A 26,595-nucleotide genomic window follows, 5' to 3' on the forward strand; every position below is an offset into this window, starting at 1 on the left:
ACAGGAGCACAGAAGTGTTGGTCATCAACCAGCTCGTGTCACTCTCAATTAATTTAGATTATCAGCTCAAATCATGTTGCCCAAGCAGAGTAATAATTACTAGTGGGCTTCTTTAGTGTAAGTGCCTTGAACTACAACATTGTAGTTAGTAAAGCAGTCTGAGAATGGTCTGAATCTTAAAATAAATGTGCCCTTATGATAGAGATCAGGCAGAGCTTTTGAGGAGAAAAGTGCCTTCTCAACAACCCTGCTTGCATTCTCCCTCTGCCACAGCCTCAGTAATACTAAAAGTGGTCAATCATTAATGTATTATTTTTGTGTTTTTTACAATTGTGGTACACACAGACATACCAGAGATGGGTAGAGGGAGTAGCTTGAGATATTAATAATATGCTAGAAAACCAAAATATAGAATTCTAAGTATTGAGGTGGGATGAGTGCTCAGGTTTTCACTGGCTCCACTCAGAAAACTTGGCACCAGCACAGATTGTTAGCATTTCACACGGTCAGTCCACAAGACTTCCAAGTGCACCATCTCAGTTTGAGTCTCCAGTCATTCAAAGATGTTTTTTTTCTCTGTGTAAAACAAAACTCTTCTGAGTCCAAGGTCACTGCTGATTATTCTGCATGAGCTGTGATCCCACGTGGTCACTTTTTTGACATGTTGAACCAAATTTTGACATTAAGGAAAGGTTCTTCACTAAAAGGGGAGTTTGTTCCTGGAATAAGGCTGTGCAAGGGTGTGGTTACAGCACCAAGCCTGTCACAGTTAAAAGAGCAACTAGACAAAACTTTTAGTCATATGGTGGGGTTTTTTAGGTAGTCCTTTGAGGAGGAAGTTGTTGGATTTAATGGGGGCCATATGGGTCAATTCCACCTTGAGACATTCTGTGATTCTAAATTCTTAGTGGAGCTCATGGATGGAGAGGATCACAAAATACAGAATTCTCATATCTATTGGCGAATGGGATGAAGGCAAGATTACACATAAAGAGGCCAGTAGCAATGTTAAATAAGCTGAAAAGCAAAGCCTTGGAACAAGAATGAGGAATTAATATAAATTACCTACAAATATATCTTCCACCAGTTGTATAAGCTGTCGTTTGACCTTGTAAGGGCAAAGAAAGTTCAGGAATCTCTTAAGACATTCCAGGATTATATCTGAAATGTTCTGTTTATCCTGCATGATAAAATTTTCTCAGACCTTTGAAAGTGAATGTATTGATATTATCTTTTGTACTTGATTAAGGACTTCGGATTCATTGGTTTTTTTATGACAATGCAAAAGAAGAAAACAGTATCTAGCACATAGAAGATGTATCCTGCAAACTCAATGCCCAACACAAAATTTTGGTTTGAAAAAAGAACTTATATCATGATGAGGCAAAATAAATGTTTTAAGATAACCATCAAGTGAAAGGTGATAGATTGAATTGTCCTGCAACAAACAGTAGGTCATTACTCAGGGATGAGCTGTAGTGTCTTTGATAAACTATCACTGGAGCCCTAAATATCTGTTTAGGTTAAATTAACTTATATTTAACTGGTTTAGACTAGGCATGATCTACAGGACCTGTGAGTGATCCATACAATATGGATCCTTCGGGTTTTTTTGATGTTTCCTTGTGAACAGATTGATTACTAAGATAATAATTTAATAGTAAATGTTTCCATGGAAGAAAAAGGATCATGCCCAAAGACAGGCCCATTTGTATAGAGGTATCAACTGCTGCAGAAGCTTCTCAGTCCATAGTGAACTTCCAGAGAAAAGGGTGTTTCATTGATTTTTAATGCTCTGACAGCTGAAGGTTAATGCCCGACAGTGACAAAGCATTAATTTGAAAATCATATGTTCCCAACCCTTTCTGTCTTGAGGCTTTTTTCTGACACAGGCTCATATATGATCCTTTAAAGAACTCCTTCATTTTTGTTACTCTAAAGGAAACTTCAGATTGCCTCTGTACTGTTTCAAAATTATACTTTTTCAATTCTTGCAATTGTGCAGCTCTTAAAATTTCCCATAAAAGTCTTTTCATGTTCAGTTCCTGGTTGTTGTCCTGTGCAGGTTGATCCAAACAGCATTGCTGCCAGAGATGGACGGATCCGTGAAGGAGACCGCATTTTGCAAGTATGTGATGAGAGACTCTTCCTTAAACTCTTTCTTCAGACAAACATGCAGTGCCATCTTCTCAGTGGACTGTTAATGAGGGAAGATGGTTCTCTTTGTTACTGTGATCGATGAGAAAATCCATGTCCGTCTGTTTTTTAACACAATAGCTGGGAGCTAGAGTGTGTGTACTGAAAAATGAGACTGACAAACTCGTTCTGGCTCATGCACTTACATCCCATGTCTTTTTTTTTCCATATTTATTAGAAAATCTCATTTCCACTATGTTCATCTCAGTGTCAAATTCTAAACAGAATCCTGCAGACATAAATATAAGTGTCAAAGACATGCTGATCATTAACCAATTGCATAAATTTGAGTAAAACTCTTTTATGGTATGCATAGATAATAAGTTTTCACACAAAAAATGTGTTGTTTAAAGAAGGATGATCTTGAACAAACTTAAGGAGGGGGTTCATTAGGTTTTTGTTAATATTTGATTTCCTTCCCCATTAATACATTGCTTTTCTGAATTATTTTCTAATCCACCACCTTGGCTTTTTTTTTCTCCCTTTGTTTCTGTTGATCCACTTACTTAAAGAGCTACCCCAAAGATAGGTTTGTGCATTACAGCATAGGTTTGTGTGTTACAGTTATCAGTGGGTGGCTGGCTGCTGCACAGGGCAGGGCACCTGTACAGTGAGGGAAACAGCGAGAATGGCAGTGGGTTTCCATTTTCAACCAGCAATGGTTAGTGCATTTTTCACCACTGTGCAAAATTGTGAAACAGCTACCAAAAATCACTTGACTAGAAACTTTTTGCTGTATTGTAGCATTTTAATTCCAGTTCCAAGTTGATTTGCCTTGTATTTTTGCCTTTTTTCACTGAAGCCCCACAAGAAACTCCTGGTGATGACAGGTTGGTTTTTGGTAACATGTTCCATAATTGCCCTTCATTAATTTAAGCAGATGAGCTTCCAGATTTTCACTAGATCAATCTGTTCCTTCCTTCCAATCTTTTCATTTCTGCATGAAATATCTTTGCTGAAACTTTCCACTCCTTTCCTTTTCGTAAAATTCCTGGGTGGACAGCCTACAGCAGTTCAGGCAAATGTTCTCCAGTTCCTAATGAAATTCAATTCATTTCAATTTTGAGTAAAGACTCCAGGGGTGAGAGAAAACATAGATAATTCTGGCATCCTCTTGTGGACTGGAGCATTACTTTAATGTCAGTGCTGATATATTGCTATGAATTTTATCATTAAAGTTAACACCCGGAGAGTTATGTGGGGTTTACTTTCATATCTGAAAACACATTGACCCTCTATCTCCTCTTATTGATGAGATAGCTCAGAGAAATAGAAGGTGACGGTGCCATTAGGGGTGGATTACATTGAAGCTGGGAGAGATACAGATCCTTGAGCACAGGGGTGTTTTCTGTGGGTGGCAGGCAGCATTGGTTAAGGCTATGGGGGGAATGTTGTTATGTGTATTCCTCACAAAATGACAGCAGGTTTTGTCTCATTTTTGAGGCTGCAACTGCCCCCTTTTCATTCTCAGAAACCACCAGTCTTTACAGTCTAAGCATCTGAAAACTGCCTGAGTATTTTAAATAAAATGTTACAATGTCAAGGGAAAGTTTTAAGAGGGCAGTCCTCGTGGTAGTTGCTTGAACTTCTGATATTTTTAGCTGAGAACCTGCAGGCTGAGCACAGCCCATGGGGCAGGCTGAATGACAGTGCATCCGGGATGGGGTGGCCACCTTCAGGTAGTGTGGGGACAGCCCGGCTGCCTCCTCTGGGGACATGGCGAGCAGCTACTCAGCTGATAGGAGTTATTGGAGGAGCCACCATGTCTGGGGATGTTTTGTTACAGGCTGCAAATCTGCTCCCAAGCCTCTCTGTGGCTGCATCTCTGCTTTTCTTCTTAGGGCAGCTCCGTGTTACCTGGTCTCCCACAGACCACAACTATCCCATCATGTAAGCTTTGAAGAGTCTCAGACATTTTGCTCACTGTCAGTTAGGTGATCAGGGATTTCGTTTAATCTGGATTAAAGCCATGCTTTTGAATCAGGGCTTTCAGACCAAACATATGTACAAAAATGCAACTTTCTCTTTGATTTTCAACTACAAGTTCAAATGGACTAGAAATGGAAATGAAATTACAAATTCTACTTTGAAATCAAACCATTAGATTTTTTTCCCACTAAAAATATTCAGGTATTTCTACCATCCAGTTTTGTTTTCACTCTCTTTCAAATAGACCGAATTTTGGAGGTTTTGTTGCCACAATGAGAATAATCCACTTCTTGTGCTGTGAATTGGACAAAACTGAATTCTTGTGGGAAATAAGATTTCTATTTGATTCCTTCAGAAATGGTTTTTGGACAATGAAAATTGTGTTTGTTACCATGTAGTCATTGATGTTGTTGTTTTAATGGGGTTACAGAATAGAAGAAAGGTAGCAAGAAAAGACGAGTTTTATTGAAGAACCACTTTTATTTTGATTATCCCCTTGTAAGGGGGATACATATGTTTTGTGTGGTAGCAGCTACTAAGCTGTCCTCACAAATATGAAATGATTAAATGGAGCAGCAACAAGCAGTGGCCTGAAAGTATTGCCTGGTGAGAGATAATACTGTAGCTCTCTAATTGGCTCTCTACCAGCATTCAGTGTGACTGATTTCAGCTGTAGCATTACCAGTCTTCTTCCACCAGCACTATTATCTCAGAGTGACACTTCCATTACTCTGAACGGAGAAAGATGAACGTCACCTGTCAGGGGCTGGTTAATTGTGTTGCTAGATGTATGTTGCCAGGGCGCAGGTTGGACATTTATGAACATAACTGCTTCCTCTGATGTCCACCATCCTTCAACAATCAATACAGTTCTTACAGTAAGCGCATAATTGAGTGAAGGCACTTACCACCGAGGGGCTGAAGATGAGCCCATTGCGCAATTTTCATTGTCCATACATTCAGCACAAATGAGCTGATATCTGCCCTTTATTGTGTGTTGCTTTGTGGAAATAGAAACTAATGTGCCACTTTCATTTGTTTCCTAGATAAATGGCCAAGATGTCCAGAATAGGGAAGAGGCAGTGGCGTTGCTCTCCAGTGAAGAATGCAGGAAAATTGTGTTGCTGGTGGCGAGGCCAGAGATGCAGGTTAGACTAAACAGATGCACTGAGCCAGAACCTGGGTTATACCATGCATTCACTGTCACTGCAAGTAATGAGCTGCCAAGAAATGGGAATGCCAAAGTCACTGACAAAAGGAGCAAACAGTTAATTGCGGAGCTTTGCTCTTTTTTTATCCAACAAAGAAAATAATATGATATTACTAGGGCATGTTTTCCCCAAACTAAACAAGTTTTTTTCCAGCAGAGTGAGCAGGTATATAAATAAAGCTGGCAGCACCAATATGATACTAGTAAAATATGAAGTAGAACTTGAGAACTATGCATTACTCATTAGAGGATTCTGCTTTGTTCAGGGGATAAATTTCCCATACTTAACGTTTATCAGTTTTATCTTTTATATGAAGTTTATAATTTATATGAACTTACACAAAGCAGTAGCTTGTCATTTCTGAGGGGTTGTTTTATGCTGTGTGGTTATAACCAGGCATGTAAACTATTAATGTATGTATAAATTATGGGACTTTCTCCACAGTCTCTTTCAGCAAATGGAAATCTAATTGTTATAACAGCACCCTGGTCACAAATATGTGCCTTCATTTTGGGAGATGCATTTTCAAAAGCATTTTAGAAATATTTTTATGATTTTAAAAATAAAATTATGCCAATACCAAGAATCTTGCTATTCCAAGAATTTTTAATATCATTGAAGGGAACAGATGTTAGATTGATTATCAGATAAAGAAGGGGTATAGTGGTAGAAGACTGCTGGTTTTATATCCCTTTATATTCTATTTGTAGGCCTTTGCAAAGCCAAAGGACATTATATTGTCACTGTTCTATTTGCACACAATTCAGAGTTGGTTAAGGTGCCATTTGTCTCTCATGCTATTGTTCTGATATTTTCAGTCTCACTAGCTGCATATTCTGTATAAATTAAATTAAAATGTGATTCAGTGCCACTTGGAATCTCTACTTAAATACTGTAGTTATAAAAGAGTCACAATGTCAACATTCATATCCTTTATGTTTTTCAGGAAACTAAACAATTCTTATAAAACCACTGACAAAGTACAGCAAAAATAGGTGTGCCTCACTTTATACTGCAAAATTATAGTTCTCAGTTGCTGAAATTTTGAAAGAGATTTTTCAATATTATTCTCACTGTTTTTCATTCAGATTCTGTTTTTCTCTAGGGTACAGAAACTCACCCACTATAAAAAATACACGCCCAGAGAAAGTTCAGTCTCTGTATTTGTTTAGACTGGTCAACATGAAATTAGGAGTCAATATGACAAGATTAATATAAGGAGTTACTTATGTGTACCAATGTAGCTTTCCACACGAATACACCTTAAAATAATAAGTGGGGTTTGGTTTAGGTTTGGGCCTTTGGTGCTGGATTTTTGTGTTCAGTTTATGTGTTTTAAGCACATACTCATACAAAACTGATGAAAAAGCTGGAGTAGGTCAGAGATCAGGCTGTCAGCTGATTTCTGCTAGTTGTGTTGCTTTGACTTGCCAAAAGCCAGCAGCATTAGGCAGGCTTTCATTTCTACATAGAAAATTGTAATGGCAGTGCTGCAGCCTTGAAGGGTAACTGCTGAGCACATTCCCTCAGTAACAGGGAAGAAAACCCCTCTGACCGCATGTATGTGCAGTGAACCATGAAGTTTTGAAACAGAGCGCCAGAGGATCACACCACACACAGGCATTCTCATGTGTGAATGTGTACACAGTGTAAGTAATGCACGTGTATGCTAAGGCATGTATTAGTTTTCTTTCAAAAGCAGTAACATAACATAAGTGTTCTTATTACTTATATAATGGGACTGCCACAATCAAATGAGCAGATTTGCCCAAGTGAGATTCATCCTTCATCCCCCAAAGTTGTTCATCTGTGCAATTTTCTCACCTGAGGTGAATTAAACTGTGTCCTTTACATCAGAGGAAGGCTGTGCTCATGCTTTCCTTGGGGTGAAAAAAGTAAACAAGACAAGTAAACAAAACTACCAGATGTTTCACAGAACAGTTTGAAAGTCCCATTGAGGACAAACATAAAAATTATATGTCCTTAAAGAAGAAAGTCTCCTCCTAATCCCAAACTGTAAGTGGCTGGCTTTACCAGAGGAAATGATGAAAGGCTTCTTTATAAGATAACTGAATTTGTTGACATGGGCAAAACCACATCAGAGTTTATTAAGGAAACAGTGATGTTCTACCAGTATTCCATTAGAAATACTGCACAGCATCAGTCACTCCTTGTGTAGCTTTGAACTACAACTACTGCTGCTGCTGCTGGTGCTACTAGTTTAGTGTAACTTTTCTGACTGATATCTGTGACCACACATATCCTGGCTTGGAGGCAGTGGTAATTCTGCTCTAGGAGTTGGCCTGTGCTACATTTCTCTTGCTATCTTGGGACATGAGTACTTGGTATTCTTGTAATTGTCTTATGCTGAGGCTTTTCCTTTTAGCATGTTTTTGTCACCATTGTCCTGTGGTTCCTTCATCAATGACAAAACAATCAGTGTTGCCTTCTGCTACAATCCTGTCATTATAGCCAAGAGTGCCACTGACCAGTGTTTTTCTTTTTGACGCAGTGTGCCATCTGGCAAGGGATTGCAGGTACAAAGGATCATTATGCTCATGTGCACACATGAGCATAATGAACAAAATTGAAAGAACAGCATTTTAGACCAAGGTGCCTGTTTTATCAGTTTTGAAAGATGTGAAGGGTGTGAAATGGGTTCAAGAGAGATATGTACTTGACAGAAAACATGGCATCCCCTCCTGTCCTTTTGCAACACTGTGTTCACCAAATGTCAATGTACTATTTTATACTTGGCAAGAAAAAAACCAAGCAAACAGATAAACCTTGTTTCCAGACACACCGGGAGAACTAAAATTGCCTCCCTTCAAGTCACCTCATCTTTCTATCACCCTGTTCTGTTTATTTGTTTACCTGGAAGATCAATGGGAAGATAGTGACAGAAATGCAGCATAAGGTTTCCATTGAGGTGGTGGCAGCAGGGCTGGAATGGAGGCTGTTAGAGAGAAGAGCCCAGTTGCCTCCTGGCCCTATTAGTGACACTGCCATTCTTGCCATGCAGGGTCTCTCAGTAGTAATGAACATGACAGCTTCAGGACTGTGCGCTGTGCCTTTCATACCTTTTGAAAGGAAATAATGTCTGTGCTGTGCAGTCTCCTTCATTATGAGAGAAAATCAGTCATACTGTTTTACGAAAGGATAAAAGACATGAATCCCATCTTTTTATCCTTTTTCTTTTCTATTTTTTTTGAGACGTGAACTTGAACTCCTACTGCCTGGCTTTCTGAAGAGAATCATTAGAATAAAAAGAACTAGTCAAGCATTGCCATTTGGGTTTACTCTATTTTAGCATGTGTCCTTGCTAACACAAAATAACATACTGATGTATTCTTTGCAGCTGGAGGAGGGGTGGCTGGATGATGAAAGGAATGAGTTCTTAGAAGAGTTAAACTTGGAAATGTTGGAAGAGCAGCATAATGAAGCGATGCAGTACACAGCCAATGAGGTGGAGCAGGTACGACCACTACTAAACATATAATTTGAAATTTTTCTAGGTATACTTTTTTATTAATAGAGAATGAAACAGTGTGCTGTAAAATGGAGTCAAAGGCTTTGATAGAGTTCTTTCTCCAAATGCTGTGATCTCTGGCACACTATGTAAGGAAAAAGAGAACAATACATGCTTGGACCCAGTATATCAAGTTAATAAACAATTTAATAGGGTGTGATAAGTGCACATTTCTCCTTTTCTCCGAACTCTCAGAGTAATATTGCTTTCCTTCAATTAATTTCCTTAATTCTGAACTGTTTGGAATTTATGATGTTAAACTTCATGTCAGTTTTTTTTTTACTGATGCTAATAACATCAAGGTCATGGGTTAAATCCCCATATGGGGGATTTAACTTTAGAGCTGGACTTGTTGATCCTTTTGGGATGCAATGTATGAGCCAGCCTTGCAGCAGAGCTTGCAAAACAAGATGGAAGACATGTTTAAATAAACAACAGGTGTTTTGTTAATGTGAGTGTATTTCTCTTGCACCGACAGCGCACAGCTCAGCATTTGTTTTGTTAATGGAGACAAATAAGCTATTGTTAGCATAGTCTCAGCTTGCTCCTATCCTGACTTTTACCTGCCCATATGTTCTGTAGGCTGTGTGACTGTGGCAAACATACCCTACAGTTTCATCAAGTGGTCTTCTCAGATGTACGTTGTTGTGAAAGGTGTAAGTACCCACTCCTGGATCAGATGATCTGCCAGTATGCACACCTATGTGGAGCCAAAGAAATAAAATTCAGCTTCTCCTGGCTTCTGGATTTATGCAGCTGGGAAGAAACTGTTTTTCCACCCACAGAACTTTGTCACTTACAATTTTTTCCCCATTCTGAATTGGTCAGAAAGAGAGCCTGTGGCATTTTTCTTTGGAGAGGGAGAAAGACTATGAGAGCCTTCTCTTTTCTGGGAACCAGGGAGCTTCTTTGACTTCAAATGCCTCAATGCTTGGTCCACACTGGGGGCCTGAATGTGAATTTAGTCTGTTTTCTCCTGACCTCCCCTTCAGCCTTGACACTGGGTCAATGAGTAGGTGATAGCTCATAGTAAAGCTCTTCCCTGTATATCAATGAAATATTCATTGGGACACAGACACTGACAGAATAATTAAGTCAATTCTCTGGAAAATGACAGATCAGATTACAAATATTTGATCTTATAAGCATTTAATTATTTACACCAAGTGAAATAACTCCAGGGTTGGGGGGAAGGGAGCTTTGCAACAGGATTTTTACCAGCCTTTTAGATGTGACACTTCTTTCCAGGCAGTGAGCCAAGCCTCAGTTTCCCAGGTTAAATGTGCTAACTGCTGCACTGCTAGCTACTTTCAGCTGATATATGGCATCTTGTTTACTGTTTTAGCCAAAATTTTATCTTGGATACCAAATATTTCCTGTCAGAAAAACCACTTGCTCTTTGCAAAACAATTTCATTTGCATGGTGACATTTTCATACAAACCTCCAGTTCTGGTAGAAATTCTTGAACAAGTCTGTCTATCAACTCCTACTAGGCACTGACATTACATGTTGGGACCTCTGCAATCACTTTACCATTGTGACCTTCCACTGCAAAGTTCTTGTCAAACTTTTGCTTTGGATGAATTTGGGTTGTGTATAGTGTTATGAGTAAACGGTGATATTCTGTGATGTGCTTTCACAGAACCCATTGAATTTGTTTATTCCCTGTTAGAATCTTTTACCAAACATATTTTTTGCCATATTGAGATTTTATATTACTAACAGTAATATAAATTTATATTACTAACAGTAATATAAATGTTAGTTACACTAACAGTGTAACTAACAGTACACTGGGAAAAAAATTGTGGTCAGTTGTGATCTGTCAGTATCTGACATTGCATTGCTTGAAGTAATTCTAGGACAGCCAGACATTTCTTTGCCCTTCTGATGAGTAATCGAATCAACCAAATGCAGCTTGGTGTGTAATGGGGCATCAGTAATTTGTGACAGCTACTGTCTCTCTAGACTCTATGCAGTGACTCGTCAAGTCACAAAACTGGTTCTTTACTCCTTGTTAGGCTGGGAAATCTACCAGTTTCCTGAGGGGAATCACACCATCCATTGGAGCTATGAAACCACTCTGATTGCAGCTGCCAGTGGCCAATCTGAGTATCTCCAAGCTCCCTGGCTGGCCATGGAGACCAGCCTTGATTTTTGTGAACAAAAACATAGTCCTCTGGCTTCATAATCGTCTGTCATCATGAATCTCGAGAGCTGCAGGAATGAATACACTCTCTATCAGAATATCCTTCCAAATACAAGTCTGTTTTACAGAATGCCATTTTAACATTTAACGTGAACTGTCACAAAAAAATTTGCTACAGTGTGTAATAGAAGAGTCAAGTAGATAGTCATGTCTTTTCTCTATGTTTTTTATCTAATCTGTAGAATTCAATCAAGAATTGTATCTTCTCTGTATGGAATAATCCAAAAAGCCTCAAGGAAAGATGTAATTCTCCATTTTTTATAACTCATTGTGTTCCTTTCCCTTTATGACATCATGGTTCATTGTGCAGCAGAGATAATTTTCAGAAGACTGCCATACATTTGCCATGCAGAAATTCTTGTTGGTATCGTGTAATATATCAGAACCTATTAAGAAGAAGAAGAAGAAAGAATTAGATAAAAATAATTATTCTGGTTCATTCAAAGCTGAAATACAGAGAAAATATCTGGGGAAGAATGCTTTTTTTTTTTTTTTGAAAGAAGCCTGTTTTAAAAAACCAGCATTCTTGGCAGAAGAGCATTTTCTCTTTTAGTGAACCACTGAAATAAATTCCAAATTTCCCTCATGGTTAGCCTGCCACTGGAGGTTCCTCTCCCTGTGACATGTCTCCCTCTCACTGTCAGAGACTGACCAGAGAGCCCAGCCGGGTTTCTCAGAGGCTTCAGCTGAATCATACTGCACTCAGACTTTAGTAGCAGCCTGGCTTTTGAGTCCCAATATACATTATAAATTGTAAAAGAATAGAACAGTGCCTGAATTCCCACAAGATTAGCCATTTTATAGGCAGGAATTCTTGCTGGAGCTGAAATGCAGAATCTTTTGAGGTTCATTTATTGCTTGATTGTACGCACTGCTGGGTTTACCTTCTCATTATCTGAGTTCTCACTGCAAAGATGAGGCCTAAGGAGCCCTTTGGTATTTCAAACAGAAATAATTGTGGAAGAGATTGACAATGTATGTTTGAAAACAAACACTTTGTTTTAGATAGATAGCAGGTAACACCAGAAAAAGCAACACACGGAAAATTGTGGATTCTCTCTTGTTTTTCAGAAGAGATGTAATGTGGAATTAGGCTTGTTATCTTTCAAAATAAAATTAAAATTATCTCATGCTGTAAAAGACTGCTCAGTCTGCACATGTTTAGGAGCTCTGGCGAGCATGAAATGTCCAGGTCAAAAATGTCAGGGGCTACCTCACTTTAGTCACAATGGATTTTTTTTTAATAAAATGTATCTCAAAAACAAGCAGTACAATAAATATCTGTATTACTTTCCATTTTCTTAATTGACTTAGCCGTAAGTATCCACATACTGCGGAAAAATTTAATGTGATATGGATGTGTGCTTTAGTTTGAGAAGAATCTGAATGTATAGGCACTTGTTTTTCCCTGAGGGAACCCAAAGGCCCTATCTGACATTCAGATGTGTGTACTATAGACACATTTCATCAGATCAATCCCACTCATCTGGTTTCTACTTGACTCAAAAGATGGACTTTGCTTTGTTTACATCTTTTGTGTGTGCATGTTAATTCCCGATAGTGTAACTTCAGTAGATGGCAGAGTATTATATTCAGTCAGTATAAATCAAATTGAAGAAGCAAAGCTTAAATTATTGATAAAAGGGGCGTGGAAAGCAAGAGCTACCAGTTCTGAAAGTGTTGATTGCATGGGCCTCGACTGTAAAGTCTCTTCCCAACACCTATACAAATAGCCTCATTAAGTGGTGTCTTTCAGGAGTGCTCAAATATATGCTTTGGGTGGTGTAATACCATGCAGAAGACATCAGAGGAAGTATCATAAAGCTCTGCTCCTATAAGCTGTCTAGCTGGGCTAACACATAAACCACCCTCTTTGGAGTTTTAGTCATATGGATGCAAATTGTGTAATTCCACTCATGCCCAGAGTCAAAGAGCAGATCCTGACCATCCTCATTTGGTCATGTGAACGGAGCCCTGCATTTGGAACGGGCACCTAGATTCCTGACTGCTCTGCAGCACTGCCCTCCTGTTGTCTGGTGGAGCTGTTCTCCCTCCTGTCGGTAGTTAGATATTTTCCAGAGCAGTGAGAAATATGGATTGCACATTGCAGTGCAATGACTGGGGTGAAGTGCAAGCTGCCCAGGTTGGAGTCACTTCTCTGCTGAAAGGTTTGGGGGCAGAGGAGGTCAAGACAAGCTGCAGCACTCCAAAGCAGGTGAGAGAAGGGAAGAGAATAGCATATGAAGCAGCACTCACCAGGAGGAGGTGAACTAGAAGGATACTAAATGAAACCTAGATCTCCTAAGGCATCTTTTCAAAAATTTTTAACTGGTTTGTCACAGACACAAAATTCTCCTGTGTGGTGTGTTTCTTTCAATATCTGCTTTATTTCACTCTAACACTGAGTTGGGGGTGGAGGTTATTTTTGTTTTTCTGACCCTAGGCCATTATTTTTTCATAACAGTTGAAGAAATGAAACCAGATGAAGGGCATGTGATCATGAGGTGCACATGAAGAGAGGAGAAGGGATGACATAGGAGACACCTTTTCATCATGTTTTACTGTTTGTCAAAGTAGATAAAAGGGAATTATGACAGTGGCCTCTTTAAGTTTGTTTCCTTTCACTGGGTGCACGGTACCTTTTTTCTCTCCTGATTATTACAGTCATTATACATAATTATGCAATTATACCTCCTAAAAGAGACATGATGTTGGTACTGTGTGTAGTTAGGTACTTGGTCATACAAATTGCACTCTGCCTGATTCTTTGCTTATCTGGTTTGAAAAATAAAGTGTCTGTCTCTTAAGACAGGTATTATCTCTGGATAATATTCTATGGAATATAAATAGGTTGAGAATATAAATAGGTGAGGTACAATGAGTGGAGTGCTAATCAGCAGTCAAAAAGCTTGACATTATATCCATGGCAAAGCATTCAGTGTTGTTCTGCACTTAATATTGAAAGACTGATTTTATTTTTAAGGAACATAAAGTCTAACAATGGAACAAAATGAGTTTTCAAAAAGAGTTTCCAGGGATGAAACAGACTGAGGTCCTTCTGAGCAGAATCCTAGAATCTGAAATGAACACTTTTTCAGAAAAAGGCTACTGAGCGCAATAAGTGTACGAGAAGGCCATGGAGGGTTGTAATGAAGCAAACAAAAGTTCACTGTTTAAAAAAAGCAACAGTAGTCTTTTTGCACCCTATTAGGTTGCACTAGTCATTGCTTCATTGGCTGCTTGCTCTGTTTGTTTGAAGTGATACCAGTACTGAAGCTTTCCCTCAAGTTTGAGAAGATTTCAGTTCCACCAGTGGAGCCATAATCCAGAATCAAAACTAGCTCACCATCTGGTGATCATTATCTTTAAGCATTGCCAAGAGATGGCTTAGCTTGAGAGGGAAGTATTTCTTTACAGACCTAAGAAGCTATGTCACTAGTACTGTAATTCACTTACTTTGCTTAGTATGGAAACCACAGCATGGCTCTCAGAAATCTTTAAAAGCTATGAGCAGTAGGACTGCTATTTAGTGATCTGTTTTAATTGAGCTTAAGTCAGATCCCAGCTGCTTAAGCAAAACAGAACTGGAAAATAATTGTTCTATATTATCTGCATTTTGTAATCCTTTTGGTTTACTCATTTTTTTTAGCCAAAGAAACATGAAGAGGAAGATGGCACTACAGACACTGCAACCTCATCATCCAATAATCATGAGAAGGACAGTGGGGTGGGACCTACAGATGAAAGTCTTCGCAACGATGAGAGCTCAGAGCAGGAAAATGCAGCCGAGGAGCAGAACGGTGCTACCCTGCAGAGCAAACGGGATCTGGGCCACAGCCAGGACACTTTAGGCAGTGTTGAGCTCCAGTGCAATGAAAGCTTTGTGTCTGGGGAATACATTGAATCTGATTTCATAGGAAACCCAGAAGAAGAATGTGAAAGGTTTCGACAGCTGTTGGAACTGAAGTGCAAGATTCGAAACCATGGGGAGTATGATCTTTATTACTCAAGCAGCATGATAGAATGCAACAGAAGAGACCAAGATGGAGTGGAGCATGAGCTGCAGCTACTCAATGAGGAACTGAGGAACATTGAACTTGAATGCCAGAACATTATGCAAGCTCACCGGCTCCAAAAGGTGAGAGACCAGTATGGAGACATTTGGTCTTTACATGATGAAAGTTTCAGGAATTATAACACCAGCACAGATGTACAAAGAGGCAAACTGGATGACATCATGGAGCACCCTGAGAAGTCTGACAAGGACAGCTCCAGTGCCTACAACACTGCTGAAAGCTGCAGGAGCACTCCACTGACTGTGGAGCGATCCCCGGATAACTCTCTCCAGAGGGTAATCAGCATAACCAATAGGAAAAACCTGAGGACCACAATTGTTGCTAATCAGTCATCCTCAGGACAAAGCAACAGGGAGACAACCTCAGCCAAAACCAAACCCACTGAGCAAAACAGTGCTGCTGAGAATGCAGTGCTGGCATCAGAAAGCAGCAAATTCACAGACCAGGACAGGCAAGGCAGCGAGCACGTTCCCTATTTGTCTCCATATCACAGTTCTTCTTACAGGTACGGGAACATCCCTGCTCATGCAAAGCATTATCAGAGCTATATGCAGCTGATCCAGCAGAAGTCTGCTGTGGAGTACGCCCAGAGCCAGCTCAGCCTGGTGAGCATGTGCAAAGACTCGCAGAAGTGTGCGGAGCCCAAGATGGAATGGAAAGTGAAAATAAGGAGTGATGGGACGAGGTACATCACAAAGAGACCAGTTCGAGACAGAATCCTGAAGGAACGTGCCTTAAAAATTAAAGAGGAGCGCAGTGGGATGACGACAGATGATGACACGATGAGCGAGATGAAGATGGGTCGCTACTGGAGCAAGGAGGAGCGGAAGCAGCATTTGGTGCGCGCCAAGGAGCAGAGGAGGCGGCGGGAGTTCATGATGAGGAGCAGGCTGGAGTGTCTCAAGGAAAGTCCACAGAGTGGCAGCGAGGGCAAAAAAGAAATCAATATTATTGAACTGAGTCACAAAAAGATGATGAAAAAGAGAAACAAGAAAATCTTGGACAACTGGATGACAATACAAGAACTGATGACACATGGTGCTAAATCCCCAGATGGCACAAGAGTGCACAATGCCTTTTTATCAGTTACTACTGTATGAACACAACTTCTAACAGAGAGTATACTACCAGTTTAGGTAGAGTACAATTGCCTCGTTCAATGTGGCATTTTTATATATTTTGTGATTGTTTATAGTTTGATCTTTTTGTAAGCAAAATGACCTGGTATTTTTCATTTGTTTTTCATATAACAGTACCTTCCTTATCTGGCAGTCTTTCTTTATCCTGCAATATATTCATATTATTCATTTGTAAAAAAAAAAATAGAAAAGTAAAGCAAAAAATTTCTTAACCAAACACATATCCTATAACTTAAGATCTGGATTTATTTCTCTAATTTTGCTTTTTCTACTTTAGTAACAATACAATACCAAATCAAAATGCTTTATACTGTATCCTTGGCTTAACAGTTTTAAAGTTTTACATCTTAGATTGAATCTGTTCATAAAACATATGCCACATCCCATCATATAGACAAGAATGACATTTTTCCAACTGCATATTTTACAGTACATTTAATCTGTAAATTGTAATTGTACTTGTCTAAGTAAAGTGTAGGTGAGAAATTCTCCTGTGTTATGTAGTGGCATTGGTCTTGTAGCTGCACAGTATGTGATAATTGTGAAGATGAAAGAGAAATAAATTATTGCTTATCTTTAAGAAATAAACAAAACCCAAGCATTGTTTTATTTAGATTGAGAATTTTCCTTTGGGTATAAGCCATTTCATTCATGCATGGTATTTACAGCATATAGAGATTTCAAGAACAAAGGACCCGATTCCATAGGATATTTCTTATGAATTAGCTTTTCATTTTGCAGATCACATAGAATGAGTGGGTCTTTCTGGCTTTTCCTTACCTGCTATTATTAGTTAATTAAATGATTCATTGTTGTATTTCTTTGTTGTAAGATGTTAGGTAACTGCCATGAGTCCTCTCCCTGGCTGAGCTTGCTGTTTGTTCTACACATACAAAACATAAGCACAGCATATGCCTAACTTTGAGCCAAATCTCATGCAAGAAAAACTACCTGTGACATTTTCATAGAACATGAGTTAAGGAAAAACAGAGAATGAAAAGCAACTAATTGAGTTAAGGGTGTAAAATTATTGTTGAGGAGCATCTAAGTCATTTAGAGCTCAGTGGGAGCTGGTTGGAGCTCAGGGGCAATGGCAATTTGCTGTCTGGGTGCCTGATGGGACTCCCTGACTCTCCATGCAGCAGAGGCCCCTCTGCTGTCACTGGGGAATCTTGTGAGCTGCTGCTGGCAGCCCAGTGAGACAGAGCAAGCTGAAATGACTAGTCTGGGGCAGTCTGTGGGGTTGAAGAAATGGCCTAATGGCTCCATTTTCATTGTCCCTCTGTTTGACTCACACAAGTTCCTAACTGATTGTAGTGCTTTTCATAGCAGAAAAGCACTGAAGTCACCTGGTATCAGGCTTTAAAATATATGCTTAACATTGCAGAAAGGCACATAATGTTATTTCTAAACTACCAAATTCTGGGAATCATTCATTTGTTTTTAAACATTTTTGGCATTAGTTCACATTGGCAGTACTCTTTGCATCTCTAGGCATATAAATACTGTAAAAGCACTGCTCTCCAAGTACTTAGGAAAATTATGCCACTGAGAGTTCACAGTCTGATAATCAGAAAATTCTCACTTCAAGACTCAGGGAGACATCACACTAAATCCTCAGCAAACATACAGCTGTTCAGGCTCATTGAAAAACACCTCCACTGTTTTCTTTTAAATTAAAAAAAGTATGGAATCTCTGGCCAGAAAGGATCATAGGGTCACATAGTTTGCTTTCAAGGGGCTGTACCAGATTCTCTCTCCAGGTGGGCCTAGGAATCGTCTTTGACCAACCTAAGACATTTAGAAAGGTGCATATTCTTCTGGAGACATCACAGCCCAGAGGTTTGACTGTTTCCCTTATTGCATTCCAGAAATCACACTTAAACACAGGTCTTTCCTAATCTGAGTACAGCTGCTATCAGCTCAAGACAATGGCTGTTCTTATGTCTTTCCCTTAGACACAGTACTTACTGATTTTCTCCCATTACTAAATCATGACTTAGAGTTTTCCCATCAACCTAGTGTGACACTCGTATTCAGAGAACAACATGAATCTTCAGAAAATGTAATATTTCATCACTTAGAAATAAAAGTAGGAAAATCCGCATCTAATTAGAGAAAAGTCCTGACTGGAGGGTGGTGGGGTGGACAGTCCAAGTGGAGGGGAGGAGAGGAGCTAAGCAATAGATAATAATTAGAGAAACAAATAAAGAATGAACAATACTTATAGTGCACTAATAGGCTGTAAGTGGAAATATTTCCAAATCTAGGGAGATCTGTCAAAATCTAGTAAGACAAAAGAGAAAACCAAGGGGTGATATACAGAGATACTGTTGGTAGCACGCCTGACGCGATTTCTAGCTCAGCACCTGCCAGAGCCCAGCTCCCTTCTCCTTTCTTCTTCACCTGCTGAAATACTATGTCCCTACCTAATCCTTAATCTGGGCAGTTTCCAGCAGCCCACAGTTTTCTCTCCTTTCTTCTAAACTACAGTTATTAAGTGTCATTTTCCTTTTTCTCTGGGCAGCTTTGGGGAGAAGCATTCATTTCTGCCTGATGAAATGCCTTGATCCTTGCTGCTAGCATGAAAATAACCACACAGCCCCCGAGCAGGGCCACCCAGGGTGGTGGTGTGCAGGGGCTGGATGGCAGGTGAGTGCTTTACTGTTCACTGCTCTCAGCTGGTTTCTCTGCAGGGCAGGACTCAGCACTGCACTCCCTCATTCCAGCAATTTTGTGTCGGTGAAATCCAATGCTGACATCCCACATGTGGTTTATTCCTGCATACATTTTTTTCAAAATGTCATTATTTTTACTGAGGACAATAACATTTTAGCGCTAAGGGAAATTAAAAGAGAAGGAACAAAATGCTTTTTATGTTGTCATAAATCTTTAAAAACTTTGTCTGCTGAGAACTCTTTTCATATGAAGGAACATAAAACTGCTTTCCAACTGGAACAAGACCAGATCTTGTTTAGCAGGATTGCTCTGAGATAAAGTGCAAAAGTCAGGGAAGAGTAGCTGCATGGATATGTTACCATGGCCACATCACTGCTGTGAAAGGAGTTCATGTCCCACTCATCTTTCCCCCAACACTGGTACCCAGCTGAGACCAGTGGGAGGTAATTTTTCCTCTGAAGACAACAAAATGGCCTTGTAAAAAGCCTTGTTCCTCTTGACAACTGTATTGCCAACTGATTTAGGAGCACCGCTCACCAAAAGTAAGGTTAAAATCTGTGGGATCCCTGAATCATCCTCTCAATGTAAGTGTCCTAAAAGGGAAAAGGGTATGATCATGGCAATAAACTAAACCTGCACGGGAATGGTAACATTATTTGAATTGAACACAAGCAATCTGAGATGAAATCTAGTCTGTGCTTGATACATTGCCCTGTGAGACTGAGCAAGGACCTTACAAGAGATGATACAACAACTTTAGTGTTACACTTTCTGGACTCACAGGGGTTTAATTATTCATTATTACCATGATGCTTGACTTTTTCATTTGTTTTTGTTTAACTAATATTCATTTGTACCTCTTGGTACAAATTATAGAATAGCACCCTTTTTTCATGACGTGGCATTGATGCTAAAATATTTCCTGGTTCAAAGCTGGAATTGCCACAGGTTCTTAACCTTTAAGCTGTTGATCACAAACATATATGTGCTGAGTGCTCTATTAATATCTATTTCATGCACCCACTGCTAATTTAAGAGTATTAAATTCTCTTCAGGAATGAGGATAAAATGAAGGTTATGGGAGCTTGCATTCGGCTGCAGTAGCGCAGAGCAGCTGTCAGAAACCTGGTGGTGTTACTCTCAGAGAGACCAGTTGGCTGATACCTGTAGGAGGAGAAAGAATATTGCAGAGGGATCATGAGCAGGTTTTATTATCTTTAAATGCCTTGGCTCTGAAATGTTTCTCTGTTTAAAGAGCATTCCACATGCTTGGATGGCAATTGCTGCATTTATAAGGCTTGTATAGATTTTCCCCAGGTTTTCAGATGTTGCTAATCTTTCTGTAATGTCAGCTACTGCATGAATGATGGAGCGGTTTTGGATGATACCTCTGAGAGAAGGTGCAGCCTGGGATTTGGCATGCACCTGGCAAGGCAGCAAGCTCAAGTATAAAGTCCCTGGGCCCTTCCAGGAGAGAGCAGGTTCCTGTCCTTCCAGGAGAAGTCTCCACCTCTCACTGTCAGAGCCTTCAGCCATGTCCAGCTTTTCCTGTTCCTGACAACTAGGGATCTTGGCTTGCCTTGCCCAATTCATCTGGTTCTGAGCCAGGAAAAAATGGCATTTGTGTAGAGGTTCAGAACCTTAACATCTGTGTGGTTATGAAGTGAAATTACTCTACTGTAAGGATTGCTTAGATGGAGCTCAAAGGAAGGAAGGATTATCTTGTATACTCAGATACCACCCTAGCTGTGGGTAGTGGGGCTGAGCTACAGGCATATTGCTTACAGCTGATAGGAACCGTAAAGTGAAATGTATGTGCTGCTTTTCACAGGCACTAGACCATGGGGAGGGACTGAGTCCTTACTCTCTAATTAGTCTGTCTCGTGCCAATATTCCCTAGTGGTAGCTTCTTTCTTCAGTTAATGTACAAGATGTCCCAAAACAAAGATGTCCTTCTGGCATACAAAAATCTATAATTTGAGTGTCATCCAGGAGATTGCAATGTGTTCTGGGATACACTCAGGTACCAGGGAAGGGCATCAGCAATGTTTCACAAAAATGCTGGCCTCCTCATCCAGACTAGTTCATGGTGTAGGTATGAACTTCTGACTTTTCTTTTTCTTCATTTTTCTTTTATTTTTCCTTCTTTTTTTCTTTTGCATTTGGATTTTCAATTTTGGTTTGAAATTTTGATTTCCTGGGTCTCTAAGATCAAATTGAACTCTTAACCAAGCCCTTCCCTTCCCTTCCCTTCCCTTCCCTTCCCTTCCCTTCCCTTCCCTTCCCTTCCCTTCCCTTCCCTTCCCTTCCCTTCCCTTCCCTTCCCTTCCCTTCCCTTCCCTTCCCTTCCCTTCCCTTCCCTTCCCTTCCCTTCCCTTCCCTTCCCTTCCCTTCCCTTCCCTTCCCTTCTTCTCTCATTTCCTCTTTCTTCTGGAAGCAAGACCTCTGAACTTGAAAGGCAGTAAATGTTGAAGGGCAGGCTTCACTAAAAGAAGCAATTTTTTTTTTCCATAGGTCAGCTTATCAGCACAAATTGAGACCCTTGTCTGACTGTAAGTTTTCAGCTGTAGTCAATTTAGGTGGTTTGGTTCATTTGACACATTTCCTATGCCACTTGAAGTTCATTCTGCTGAAGTGCTACAAATGTCTTTGGAGATGGCTCAGTACAGAGTGCATTTTTAAATGCTAGAGAAAAGGAAGACCTTTTAAAACATATGCTCACTTATTTGTGATACACATACAAAAATGCATATTAACCCAAATGCTTTCACAATGAAGAGATTAGCTACAAATAGTAAATTGTGGTAATCTGTGGATATATATAAAAAGAGGTATTTCACTTGCTGTTGAATTTTAAGGACCTCCAATGCCCAAAACTCAATTTGAGAAGTAAGACGTTGGTTGTATTCTTTAATGGATTTTAAACAATTCAGTCCCTATTTTTTCTGCACTTAGACTGATACTAAACCAGAATGATGCTTAAGTCTTTTTGGCCTAGGAACAAAGCAGTAAATTTCAATTAGTGCAGTGTCTATGTTAGGTATTTATTGAGATTGGGTGTTGGTCATCAAATCCCATAGCTTTAATACTTGTCAACCCTTGGGAGCATCTGCACTGCAATAAGCATTAGACATACTGTGGTATTTGTTCTTCCAATACATTCCCCAAAGTGTCTAACTTATTCCAGAGCACTAGGAGCAAATCAAAGCCGATGTCTGGCTCCAGTGACAAAAAAAAAAAAAAAAAAAAAAAAAAAAAAAAAAAAAAAAACCACAGAATTTTAAGTATGAAGTGAATATAAGAAACTCTCATCTTGACAGTGAAGAAGAAGCCAAAAGATTTAAATTAAAATTTTATGATGAAAGATGAAAAGGTTGAAGCCACTGTTTTGACTACTGGACTTTGCAAGAAAGATATTTGGAGAAGGACTGAAAGAAAAAGTTAAGTGGGTGAATAGCACATGAAATTTACCAGTGATGAAAATATTACTTTCTTTACACATCAAAGGCAATCCTCTTATTTTCATAAGTTATTTAACCCCATTGGCAATCTCTGCAATGTATAAATCTTTCTGATGGAATGAAAAGTATCTTCTTAATGGTGTATAGACACTATATGGAGAGCAGGTTGAACAGTATAAATATTCATATGAGCAAAGATGCTGTCAAACTCCCGACTTGACATGATATCTAAAATGAAAATATAACAAAGATATTATGATTTTCATCTTCTTTTTCTCTCCAAATCTGGGACCTGGCTGCATAGTCAGGGTAAAGAAATGCACCTGGAAGATGTGTTTTGGTTAGGTACAGGGAATTCAAATGAAAGCTCCTCAAACTCGACAGTTTAATTTACTTCTCTTAAGCTCTTTAATACCAAACTTATCAGTTCTCTCTGTTAGGCATTAACTTGTTAAATGAGTCTTAATTATACATAAGCAGATGGAGATTTGAATTAAAATTACCTTACACTCGAGTGGCTTTAGTTCATTATAACATATCTTCCTCTTAATCATTTAGGCAGTCTCATCATCTTTCATATATGAAGTTATTAAAGTATTCCAATTTCCATATTTCTTCAGATACATCCACTATTAAATGGCACATAATACACATTAGTTGGTGACTTATACCGTTCAATAGTTAGTGAATTATTCATGTCAGTGACAATTTTTACACTTTTATGTCATCTGTATTATTTTATTTTAAAGGGTTTATATTTACAAAATGTCTCATTTTTTACGTCATCTCAATTTTCAGTGCAAATTTGAATGCTTTTCCATTTCTACTGGTATGAAAAAAATTACCATCCACTGCGGGTTTTGCATTCCCATTGTCTGAGGAATGGAAGTGGATCCAAAGGGGCTCCCACTACCAAACAAGTGTGTGCTTCCTGGGAGGCTTGGAAGTGAGATAAAAGGAGTCAGCATTATTCTTTTCTTTTTTCTTGTTTTTGCACTATTATAATCCCTGGATTCTGTAAAACCAAGATGTTCCTTAAAATGTGCCTGTCCTGCAAAATTAAAAGGGAGAAAATGCCTAAGGAAAAAAAAATTTGAAAGCTTTTGCAGGCTTTGGTATGTATCACCTCACCTGAGTGTAATGACCTCAAATCTGGAATACTAGCTAAATTTGCCATCTAGGTTAAGAGTTTAAGTTAGTTTCAGGAATACAGAAGAGACTCCTCCAAAAGACAGCTGATTTCTCTCTTTAGGAAGGATGTCCTGTGGAGGATATCTGTTCAAATAATTCAAGCTGGACCTCTAACTTTTATATAGCTTTAGCAAAGTAAAACAAAGGTCTGTCTTAAATTATATTAATGCTTTCAAAAAAAAGGATACAAAACAGGTTGATTTGAAATGTATAAAATGAAGTGTATGAAATGCTCCTCTTTTACCTGTTTTAAAAGAATCCTAAATTCATATGCTGAGAAATTCATGTGTCTGTCTTAGACATAGAAAAGCACCAAGTGGTTTAATCAACTGGTTCTATGTACCTCGTGGGTAAAATCAAGAAAGAAATGGACAAAAAGTGTCATTTTATTTCCAGTAAGCAATTTACAGCCATTCACAAAGGAAAGACCAGTGGGACTTTTCAAAGACAAAAGCATCCAATATTACCTGCTAAAGGCAGCACACTATTCTCAGTATCCCTTTAGCTAATGTATTAATCAGGTATCCTCAGTGTCAAATAATGAGTCTGTAATACAGCAATCACTGTGTTAGCTGCATGATGGAGAATGACAGCTCAGTCAAAAGGCTGAGTTTGCAAACACTGCAGCCATCATCGAGCACAGGGATGGGCTAGGAGAGGCTTTTGCAAAAAGAGGATACTGACATTTACCTGAATGTTTTTAGAAGGAAAGGAGACTCACTGCATCCTGGAAACCTCAGCAAGACACTTTAACCATGTGGCCATTTCACTCCACAGTTCCTCTGAAAACACTGGTGCCCTATAAGCTGTGGATTTTTTATGGTTAATCTCAATGAATTCCAGGTTCTACTTCCTAGAGAGAGAGAGAATGCTGCTTGCCTAGCAGGAAATTTATGGGGAAAAATACCAAAACAAACAAACCCAAACAAACAAACAAAACCAACAAAGCATGTGAGACCCTGAGGTGTTGGGGAAAAGAGATATTAGTCAGAAGGGACCTACAGCCATCATCTAGGCCAGCTGACCAACCAATCCAGGGCTGACCAAAAGTTAAAGCATGCTATTTAGAGCGTTGTTCAAATGATTGAGGCATGGACCACATCTCTAGGATACCTAGTGCCTGACCATCCTCTCAGTAAATAATTGATCCCTGATGTCCAGTCTCAACCTCCCCTGGTGCAGCGTTGCACCATTCCCACATGTCCCATAACTGGATCCCGGGGAGATGAGATCACCACCTCCATCTCCACCTTCTCCCATGAAGTTGTAGAGAGCAAGGAGGTCACAGCTCTGCCTTCTTTTCTCCAAACTAGACAAACCCAAAGCCTTTAGCCGTGCCTCACAGTACATTCCTTCCAGGCCTTTCACCAGCTTTGTTGCTTTCCTTTGGACACATGTGAGTACCTTCACCTTATTCTTGAATTGTGGAGTCCAGCATACAACACTCCAGGTGAGGTCACACTAATGCTGAATACAGTGGGATAATCACCTCTTTTGACCAGCCGGTGATGCTGTGCTTGATGCACCACCAGGAAGGAGTTTGTCCTCCTGACTGCCAGAGCACTCTGCTAATTTATGTCAAGCCTGTTGCCAAACAGCACAGCCCAGATCCCTTTCTGCAGGGCTGCTCACCAGCCACCTCCTCTCCTTCAGCAGGATACCCCAGCACAGAGATGTTCAGTTGTGAACATGGCAGCAAAACAGAGCTGAAATACAAAGCTCCTTATGAACATGGCCTAAGAACTTTTAAATTAAAAAATCAGCTTAGCTTTCATGAACTGCTAAAGTCAGGGCATAAGGAGTAAGAAGGATGAGAAGGATTAGCAGATGCTGTGGTGGTCTCTTTTCCTCATGGTGACAATAAAGAATAAACCTTGTGCAACATTCTCCAGCTGGAAGATGGAAGCGGTGATTTCAACACTTAAGGATAAAGAAGGAAATTTCTTGTATCCTCTACCACATAGTTGGTGTGCACAGCTTAGTACCAAAGCACCAGTTTGCAGGAGGCTGTATTTGTACAGAAGCAACAGTGCTTAGAGCCCCCTGCACAGACTCACATCCACAGCAGCTCCTCACCATGCCCACAGTGAGGCCTACTGTAACTGCAGCAGTTTTTTGCTGCAACATGTTAAGATATAAAATGTCAAAGATAAACAAAACATATCACATATCCTATAAATACACTGCTTTATGTCCACTGGCAAAAGTACTGTTCAAGGCAAAATGAGATTCTTTAACTAAACTCTTCTGAATGTTACATGTCAGTGTGTTATTGTGTTTATTTCTACTCATCTTGATGGGTGAGTCACCAAGGACACAATAATCCATGAAAGAGAAGAGGAAAAGCCTCCCTCAGAGCAAGAGGATATTTTCATTATCCCATTCAGAGTGCAGGAAAGATGGACAAAAGGTCCCTTCTTGCTTGCAGAAAAAGACCAATGAAGTTGACTGCTCACTTTTCATCTCCAGTCATACACCTACATGGGTTCATGGACCTGAAAAGTCCAGTGGATTGGCATTCAACAGAGCAGCAATCCAGGCAGGGTGAGGTCAACTAGATTTGTGGCTTTGAAGAGTATAGTGACAAAAGCCATAAAGTCATTTAGCCATTTCCCCCACCTCCTCTGCTTAACTCTTCATTCGTGACCTGACCAGTGTTGCAGAGTGCACCCTCAGCAAGTTTAATAACATACAAAACTGGAAAGAGTTGCTGGCAGGTGCTTGTGCTACCATCCAGAGGTACCTGGGCAGGCTAGAGAGATGGACCAACAGGCATATCCTGAAGGTCAATAAAGGGGAATGAAAAGCTGAACGTGGGCCAGAAACATGCCCTGTCCTTGTCAGTGGAGAGTGCCATATCCAGTCCAGGGATCCCCCACAAGACATACATGGACATGCTAAACTGGGTCAAGTTAAGACCCACACACATGATTAAGGGACTGGAACACCTGTCAGAAAAGCACAGGCTGAGACA

The 26,595-nt window shown here is 39.7% G+C and overlaps 1 protein-coding gene across 3 annotated transcripts in view; it reads left to right on the forward strand.

Moving 5' to 3' along the window:
- PDZRN4 (PDZ domain containing ring finger 4) overlaps positions 1–16,830 on the forward strand; it is a 260,016-nt gene extending 243,186 nt beyond the window's left edge. For all 3 annotated transcript variants that reach the window (XM_059472351.1, XM_059472350.1, XM_059472352.1), the window contains 4 exons: positions 2,066–2,128; positions 5,172–5,273; positions 8,695–8,811; positions 14,725–16,830. In XM_059472351.1, the coding sequence (XP_059328334.1) occupies positions 2,066–2,128; positions 5,172–5,273; positions 8,695–8,811; positions 14,725–16,251 (1,809 nt within the window). In that variant the 3' untranslated portion in view covers positions 16,252–16,830. The remainder of the gene's footprint in view (positions 1–2,065; positions 2,129–5,171; positions 5,274–8,694; positions 8,812–14,724) is intronic.
- The last annotated feature ends 9,765 nt before the right edge of the window (positions 16,831–26,595 follow it).

The sequence above is a fragment of the Ammospiza nelsoni genome, chromosome 5 (assembly GCF_027579445.1).
Source record: "Ammospiza nelsoni isolate bAmmNel1 chromosome 5, bAmmNel1.pri, whole genome shotgun sequence".
Lineage (NCBI taxonomy): Eukaryota > Metazoa > Chordata > Aves > Passeriformes > Passerellidae > Ammospiza > Ammospiza nelsoni.